At 30.2% G+C, this 9,530-nt stretch overlaps 1 protein-coding gene across 1 annotated transcript; it reads left to right on the top strand.

The window, feature by feature from the left end:
- The first annotated feature begins 2,192 nt into the window (after window positions 1-2,192).
- On the top strand, window positions 2,193-5,258 carry LOC149392343 (putative jasmonic acid carboxyl methyltransferase 2). The gene is made up of 4 exons (XM_089621261.1): window positions 2,193-2,381; window positions 2,662-3,078; window positions 3,834-4,106; window positions 4,588-5,258. Exons 1-4 carry the CDS (start codon window positions 2,307-2,309, stop codon window positions 4,966-4,968), a joined length of 1,146 nt encoding a protein of 381 aa, XP_089477387.1. The 5' UTR covers window positions 2,193-2,306; the 3' UTR covers window positions 4,969-5,258.
- Window positions 5,259-9,530: the final 4,272 nt, after the last annotated feature.

Raw genomic sequence — 9,530 nt, 5'->3', positions numbered from 1 at the left:
TAAAGACCTTTTTTGTAGTAGTATCACTACAAGAATAATTTATTTAAAAAATTGAATTAATAATTCATATTATCTATAATGTCCAAACTACCCTTTCCAATCCAAATTGAATTTCAACCCTCCTCAAAAGCCGCCCGCTCACCGTGGCCGGGAAGTGTGTGTCACCAATCTTTGGCGCCACACAACTATACTAAAACCAGTATGCTATGGAGAAAAAAATTTCACAAATTGATAGATCATTAAGATGGATTTAAAAAATATATATTAATTTATTTTGTGATTTTTAATAATTTTTTACTTTGTTTTAAAAAAAACAGACATAGATGGGTCATAATTAAATCCATTAAAATTCATAAAACGTGAGGAAAAAGTATATAAAATAACATTAATATATTTTTTTTCATTTTGAAAGATATTTTTGTCCGATTCAATGGATTTTAGGAAGCTTTGTATTTAATAAGCTTTTTTTAAAAAATATATTTTTGGACGCTGTTGGTTGATATCTGACATTTTCGATAAATATTTATGAATATCAATAAATTGTATTGTGATCTTCAATATTTTTCAAAATACATTATGAAAACACACGAAAAAGAACAAAAATATGGTTTTTATACGAATTTAATCTTAAATTTTACTACTACAAAAACAGCTTTTATAAGCGACGTCACTTTTAAAAGCGAGTTGTCGCTTGTTAAGGTATTTTATTCTCTGAAAATGAGCTTTAAATTTAATTATTGGACAATTTAAAGGGAAATAGTGACAAACTAATAAGATATATGAAAATGAAAGTGATCAGGTGATAAAGAAAATAATATGACATATTGAAGGCAAAAAGTATTTTAGACCACAATATATGAGAAATTTAGTTTTAATACAATTATGTCGATTATTGAGTATATTTTAAAGTTTTGTATGTTAATAAGTTTATTTTATGAAATTTCCCATCCTATATGGGTACAAAAAGGGATAATTTGGTAATTCTACAAACTTTATATATTAGTTAAATTTTGAACAAAACTCGTCTGAACCCTAATGGAATTACGGAATAGTAGTTTCTTTCAAGTGTGTTATTTTACAGCAACAATTTATGATTTCTCGTTATAATTCTGCGAAATAATTAAGAGATTTGTAACTAACTAGACCACTTTAAACATGTGATTTTAGATCTAACCTATGTTTGACATTTTTTAGGGATATAGCCAAATGGCTTATGTGGCAATAATTAAGGTATGATTTGCCCTTATTTATTAATAAATTCGTCACTTTCTCTCTCCTATTTTTTTTCAAATAATTTTTTTTGCATCAAAACTTCAAAATTCGTATCTTTCTCATACGAACTCGAAATTGAGTGATTTCAAATCCTACAAATTCGTGGCGTCGAGATCTTCAAAAAATACACCTAATGTGTTTGATGAAAAATTATGTTTAATGCATCATATTTACATTTCCATTTTTTTTTATAATTTCAAAAAATTTCTATTATTTCTATATTTAAGGTAGATTTTTCTACATCTTTGGTATTAAACATTATTTTTTATCAAACACAATGGATCTATTTTTAAGATCTCGACGTCACGAATCCGTAGGATTTGGAATCACTCAATTTTGAGTTCTGCAGGGGTTTCGTTCTCCATTCAAAACTTAAGTTACACATGGAAGAATAGTTTGAAATACAGATATCGAGTTTCACGTGAAAGCTTAACCGTTTCAGTAATACCCTTCACGTGATGAAAAAATACCGATTTCAGTAGAATACGTCTCTGCATGAAAGACTCAGATAGCTTTGGGATAACGTGTGTGTATAACAACGAGTGGTTGATATAGCTCTTGACTGTTTATCGTACCATAACTATGTTTTTATGTGGACCAACTCTTGTTACAACTGATATCTCGTCCTCATATATTTTATCTTCATATCGTCGTGTATTGCAAACATAGTAATTCTTTCTCTGAAACTTCAGTAGCTTTCTTTAGTTCATTTACCTGTCTCCGCGTGTGGACCCAAATTAAGACGACGTGACAATATAAATATTAAATACGTTTATATGTATGAAAGTTCTAACGTACGATGCCTGTTTGAGCCCACTATTGAAATTATTCTAGACGCAGGTGGGGCCTGGTAAGCTTTTATTTTTATTATTTCATTTTGTTGTTTCGTTTATTATAATGGGACTTGAGGTGTCTATTTATAGCTTAACAGACACTGATTGCCTAATTCACTCAAATTTTAAAGTCCAAGATTTCATTCAAATCGAAAACCTAAAACAGTGTTTGTGGTTATTGAGAAATAAGAGTGAGAGATCATGGAAGTGGCAAAAGTGCTTCACATGAACAAAGGAGCTGGTGAAACTAGCTATGCTAAAAACTCAACTGTCCAGGTAGCTTTATATATATAATTAAATTATATTTAAGACATATTCACATGACTTGATCTAACAATCAAAAGGAGCAAAAACAAAATCTAAAGAAAGATTAACGATACAGTTCACATGACTTAAATATGTGTATGTATGTAACAAATCCGTACTGAGAATATACTATATTATCATTTATCGAGTTCTGATTTGAAAGCTATCGGAACTAGTTCACATATTAATTTCAGATTAGACTACATATAAAATGAATTAATTACTTGTCGTAACGCATATATACACGCAGAGAAAAATAATCTCAATAGGAAAGCCAGCGATCGAGGAAGCCATAAAGAGAATTCTGAGCAGAAAAGTCCCGGAGAGCATCGGAATAGCCGATTTGGGATGCTCTTCTGGCCCAAACACTCTGTCGGTGATATCGGACGTAATCGAGGCCGTGCACGCCAAATGCGAGAGCCTCGGCGGCGGAGATTCGCCGGAGTTCAGGCTGTTCTTGAACGACCTGTTCAACAACGACTTCAATCACATCTTCGCTTCGCTGCCGGAGTTTCACGGCCGGATCAGAGAAGAGTACAAAGCTAGGTCGTCCCTACTCGGGCCGTGCTTCATCTCCGGCGTTCCCGGCTCTTTCTACGGAAGGTTGTTTCCGAGGAAGAGCCTTCACTTTGTTCACTCCTCTTCCAGTCTCCACTGGCTTTCTCGGGTAACGTCTCTAAACTGTTTATTTCCGTTGATTTTTGTTGGCTTGTTGTTTGTGGTACCGTATCGCGCAAGAAGTGACTTAACAGAAAGTCCAAAGTTGCATGTCAGTTTGAGAATAAGATTCTTTAAACACTCCATGCGTTGCTTTGAAGCATTTTTTAGATAGAATTAAGTATTGCTATGTTTGGAAAAACAGTCAAATAATTAATATATATAACTAATTTCGAACTAATGAAAATGTTTAAGGTTTGTCCAAAACGAATGTCAACTTGATAGTTGCCCGTGATATTTATTATTTTAAAATCTAATCACAATCACAAATTGTAGATAAATTATTTGTGGTTGTCCAATATATGATTTAGTGTTGGTTGTCATATATAGTAATTAACATCACGTGGCATATGAATATAAATGTTGTAATTAATCAGGACCACATCGGATAAAGACTAAACTCAACGTACATGATTCATTATTTTCGTCGAACAATTTAGGATAAAGATTATAAGAAACATAATGAATTTTTTAAATATCATTTAGGCCTTGTTTATTCTAAGGTAGAAAAGAGGATTTGAAAATCTAAAAAAATATAATTCTGTGCTCTTAATTAAGGGAGTGAAGTAGTGAAGCAAAAACAATACAAACTCAGAATAAAAAAAGTATAAAAATAAAAAATAAAAAATTTCAATCAGTAATTTTTTTGGGATTTCAAAACATAGCGTTTTGATTTGAAGTTGATAATATATATATACGGAACAGGTTCCAGTGGGACTAGAGAGCAATGCTGAAACAGCGTTGAACAAAGGGAAGATATACGTTTCGAAGAGCAGCCCGGAGAGTGTTTTGGAGGCATATCGGAGTCAGTTCGGAGAGGACTTTGGGTTATTTCTCCGGTCAAGATCCGACGAGATTGTGGGCGGTGGACGCATGGTTTTGTCGTTTATGGGAAGGACTAGCTCCGACCCCACCACTCACCTCAGCTGCTACCAATGGGAGCTCCTTGCTCTTGCTTTGATGTCCATGGTTTCTCAAGTACGTTCATGATCTCTTTCATCATTGCCAATTTTACCCTTAATTCCAATATTTTTTTTTTCTTTTTCTTTAAACAAAATACTAAATGTATATGTTTTTTTTTAGTTTATGCATATACAACATTTAAATTTTTTTGAAATGATTATTAATTTGTTCAAACAACTTAACACAAAATTTTATTTAATTGATTTATTTAACACGAATAGTTTGTAAAATGGTGATTCGAGGGTAATTTTCTTAAAATATATTTATTAAACAAAAAAATTAGGTAAGTAACCATAAAGATGACGTAGCCTAATTAAATGGAACTTACTATTTATATAAGATTTAGGTCTGTAAATATACAAAAGTTGCTATTTATATATAAGATTTACAAAACGTTAACTATTTAACAATGTCAAACTGTAAATGTGGCTATTTCTAAATGGACCCTTTATTAAATATGTAAAAAATTCTAATTTTATGATTTGATTTGCTTTAGGGTCTAATAGAGGAGGAAAATGTGGACAAGTTCAACGCGCCTTATTACGCGCCAAGTGTGGAAGAAGTGAGTTGGGAGGTCGAAAGAGACGGGTCATTCGTAGTTGAAAAGTTGGAGGCTTTTGAAGTGGATTGGGACGGTGGTGATCACAATTCTTATGCAGCGCATGCAACGACGCCTGAGGATTTTTACAAAGCTCGAGGGCGTAGAGTGGCCACCACCATCCGGGCCGTGGTCGAGTCCATGTTAGGGTCTCATTTTGGGGAAGACATTTTGGACGAACTCTTTGCAAGATACCAAGATTTGGTCACCGATTACATGTCAAAGTCCTCGGCCATGTACATCAATTTGGTCATTTCCCTCGTCAAAAAGGACGATTAATTCATCACTACTATATATAATATATTTACATATAAGTGTGTGGGAGAAGGCACTGCTAAGTGTCGTGCTTTTTTAGTTCTTTTTATTTTTCGGTGACTCGAATCCGTCTTCTCATTTGGGGGCTGAAATGCTTAACAGCTCAGCTAGTTTCCCTTATCAAATATTGTCTTAAAGTTGGGTTTTTTGTTTATTAGTTTTTCCTTCTCCTTCTTCCAAGAATAAGCTTGCTTTTTCTTATATATTTTGTATGTTTTTATCATGAATTTTAATAAAAGCTAAATGTCCTTTAACATAAATTTATCACGTATTTATGAAATTTATATATAATCTATTAATTCTTTTAAATAGTATGTTAATTTTATAAAAGAAACTAAATACATAACTATCTAATCTTAGATATACTAATTCAAGTCATATATTTTAAATTTTTAAAGTAAGATTTTGATTTTGATGAATTATAAATGTGTTAGTTAAGTTTGTAAACATGTTTGGAGTTATTTAAGTGTTAAACTTCATAAAAAGCATAGTATACAATAAAATTCTAAGCTCAAAGATAATTTGTGCCGAATAAAACAAATATAATTCAAAAAAATAATAATTGATTGAAAATTTAGATGTCACCGAAAAATTAGGTATCAGTCGCGACAACATAGTCGACATATCTGTGCTTTTTTTAAGAGAAATTTGCTGCGAGTGGTGATTAAACCCATCATTTCTAATTTGGAGGTAGCGTAGAATTATCGATTATTAGACTATTCTATAGGTATCACACACATGTCACATGTCTGTACTTTTTACATATTTAATTTGAAAGTGTTATTACAAAGTTAAAGTATTCGAGAGTAAAAAAAACAAAACAAAAAAAATTGCACTAGGCCTCTCTTGACTCTTGAGAAAATTCTAAAGTCAATAAAGTCAAACTATAACTTCTAGCATGTTCTATTTGACAGTCAACGTATCCGGATTCACAATCACAACATAATGAAGAAATGTTAGCCGCATGGTAATTTGACTCAATAATTTAAGGTAAATTCAGCCTCTGTCAAATAATTCATAATTAAACTTCACAAGGGATAATTCGAAAAAAAAAAAAAAAAAAAAAAAAAAAACAAACAAACAAACTTCATAAAGGTGTTACTTCAACTACATAAATTTTCACCATCCGCCTTTGGTCACTACTCTTCGTTTCTAGAAAATAAAAAACAGGTTATGCATATATATATATATATATATATATATATATATATATATATATATATATATATATATATATATATATATATATCATGGATTAAAATGTCGCCGAAAATCGAGAAAAGTCGCCGGGAAAGTCGTTGCCGGAGTGACAAACAATAGGGAGAAAGCTCGTTTCGTCGTTTGTTGTCGTTGGATTTTCGGCGAAAACGACAAGCCGTTTCCATGGATTTTCGGCCGTTATGGCTCTTTTTTTTAGGATAGTTTGTTTGTAATCTTCAGCTAATGAGTAATTGCTTATTCTCTAAGCAATTCTTGTTTGGTCTGAATATAGACGTTATGGCTTTTTTTTTATCTGTTGTTTTACTTTTATATCCCTCACTTATTGTTTAATTTGAGGATAGTTTATGTCTTTTGTACTTTGACTTGGTTTATATCATCCAAGTCTTCTTCTTCCCCAATTCAATGAAACAGTATTTTGGTTTTTCAATTTATCGTTTCTCTCTCTCTCCGATCATAGATTCGATCGTAATAATAGATTCGATCGTAATAGTTCTCGACGAGGCGCTCAAGGTAATATTAGCGGCCACTATCATAAAGTAAAGTAAAATTAAATTATTTGGGTTCTTACCAATTATTTGAATTATTGCATGCGCCCACTAAATTTGCTAACTATTTATAGGTCTTCTAATGAAGTGGTAGTGCGACTTGTGCCCCAATTGTTGCTAGCCTTTGTTGTATTTTATATATAACAATATTTAGTCAAAAGTAAAATTATTTTGGTGTATTACTGCTTATGCTTTTGTGTATTTCTCCAATAATATATCGTTATATTGTTATAGATAATGATTTTTTTATTTTTATAAAAACAAATATAGGTATTTTATTAGTTTCAATATTTGTATTAGTTAATATTTAAACTAATTAATTGACATTGATTATTTTAGTTATTATACTTGTATATATCAGGACATAAACAATAGCAAAAATCATTAAAAAAAATGATTTTATTATAATATTTTAAATATATTGAGATTATGATTGTAAACTTGTAATTAATTATACTGTAGTTGTATACACTCCAAGATCTAACGGGAAATTACACAAATACCTTGTTTAAAGATGGTGGTTCACTGGATACTTCAAATTTTAACATTCCACAGATTCTTTTATTTTCGGATGATTTTTTTTATATATATTTTAATGAAATTGCAAAAAATTTGAATGGAAATATAAACAGTAAAAAAATAAGTATATTAAAATTGTAAACAACAATGGAAAAATATTAAATTTTGTAATTTTCAGAATAAAACCAAGTATTGACAGAAAAGGAATAAGAAGTGACGTATTCTCAACAAGCATTTTCAAAATGAGCTGGATAGCGTAATTTCTATTGATTTAATCTCTTCAAATTACTGTTGACGGACCAGCCCAACTTAAAAGCCCAGATTTCACTTTGCATATCTGTTTACTATTCTAGTTATTTACGAGGATGGTGGCCCGCGCGTAGCTGCGGGTTATCGCAGATGAAAATGCATTCGAGTTTTTTTTTATTTCATAGCTTTATAAGTAATATTTTAGTAATAAAATTTAACTCACAATATTAAGGAGCGAGATTTGCATTAGTTAGCCCTTAAATGTATAGTAGGTTGTAATTATGTGATAAAAAATCCTTCATTTATAATTAAGCAGACAATATGTTATTCTCAAAAAATATATATTAATTATCCATTTAACTTTGTTTAACCTCAAATATCGTATTTAGAATATTAAAAAAAATATATATTGTATTTAGAACAAATATTTAAAGATTACTCTTTGAGTGCATAAATTATAATTAAATTACTATAATAATACTGAAATACGATAATGATACGGTAAATACTTAAAAAGTTCTATCCATAATGGACATGCAACATATACAAAAGATATGGTGCACCTACCTCAACACTAACACATATATTGTCTTTTATTTTCATACAATTTGAACATATTTATAAATAACATGTAAAAAAAACGTACAAAGCACGCACATATATGTAATTGACTAATTGTAGTATTAAGAGGAAGATGCTGAGTAATATTGTTGTTGGTCGCAATAGCTACCTGAAGGCTTCTCAGAGATCTTATATTTCTTCTCCTTACCCATTATCCTGCGACTATATGCTCATCCAAAAATAAAGAAAGATGAGATGATAAAAATAACAAATAAAAAATGAAAAATTAGTTGAATTAAGCCACTTGAAACGTTGAAATTGTAATCTATCCAACGTTTCGTCCAAATTTTCACTCTAGCAAAAAATGATGACGTGTCTTAATTATGCAAGATGTTAATTACTATAATATCCTCTACTAGAATTTGGCTTAAAAAACTTGTAGCCCACGTTTGATCATTCAAAATTTTCAAAGTTAATATACGTGTATATATTTCGAATTTAAAAAAAAAATCTATATTTGGCAAAGTTGGTTATTGAGCGTTTATTGATTTAATGAACATTATACCCGTGTAAGCAAATACAGTGTAAATGTTTGTAAATTTTTGTTAATCTCCGCTGCTTTTTTAATTTCTGTTAATTATGGTAAATTTACATATGTGCAGGTAGAGTCGATTTCTTTTCTTTCCTTTAATACGCATTTAATACGGTATTTTTGTTTTTCAAATTTATTTTCTAATTTTGAACGGGTCATGAGTAATTACGTGTATTCAATATCCTGTTTGACTTATTCAATCAATAAATATTTCCTTTCCCTTTTAATTACATCACCGAATCTCTTATTATGAATTAAAAAATATGAAATTAAATTGTTGTATACAATATAAATACGTGTATATATTTCGAATTTAAAAAAAATCTATATTTGGTAAAGTTGGTTATTGAGCGTTTATTTCTTTAATGAACAGTATAGCCGTGTAAGCAAATACAGTGTAAATGTTTGTAAATTTTTGTTAATCTCCACTGATTTGTTAATTTCTGTTAATTATGGTAAATTTTTTGTGCATTTATTGCATTACTAGATTCACACGCATAATATCAAATAAACCAATTTCTTTTCTTTTTTCCAAATTTATTTTCAAATTTTGAACGGTTCATGACTAATCCCGTGTATTCATTGACGTGTTTGACTTTGACTTATTCAATAAATAAATATTAGCTTTCTCTTTTAATTACATCACCGAATCTCCTATTAAATTAGCTAAATATCCAATTAAATTGTGAAAAAATCTTAAATTAATTAGCTGTATACAATTCAAACCGGTCAAACGTGGGCTAGTGCTTTGATCAAGTAAGTATAAGAAAAAAAGGTAAATTAGGTATTTTATATCCGTAAATTTCAGTAAATGGCTAGATTGCAATTTCAGTCAAACG

This window comes from Urtica dioica, chromosome 7, assembly GCF_054948205.1.
Source record: "Urtica dioica subsp. dioica isolate 48M chromosome 7, U.dioica_male_clone48M_v1_H2, whole genome shotgun sequence".
NCBI classification, from domain to species: domain Eukaryota; kingdom Viridiplantae; phylum Streptophyta; class Magnoliopsida; order Rosales; family Urticaceae; genus Urtica; species Urtica dioica.
This window is presented reverse-complemented; position numbering and strand designations above follow the sequence as displayed.

Coding starts and splice junctions, on each gene's coding strand:
- LOC149392343 (XM_089621261.1), top strand. CDS start 2,307: ATGGAAGTGGCAAAAGTGCTTCACATGAACAAAGGAGCTGGTGAAACT. Junction 2,382..2,661: donor CTAAAAACTCAACTGTCCAG/GTAGCTTTATAT, acceptor ATATACACGCAG/AGAAAAATAATCTCAATAGG. Junction 3,079..3,833: donor GTCTCCACTGGCTTTCTCGG/GTAACGTCTCTA, acceptor TATACGGAACAG/GTTCCAGTGGGACTAGAGAG.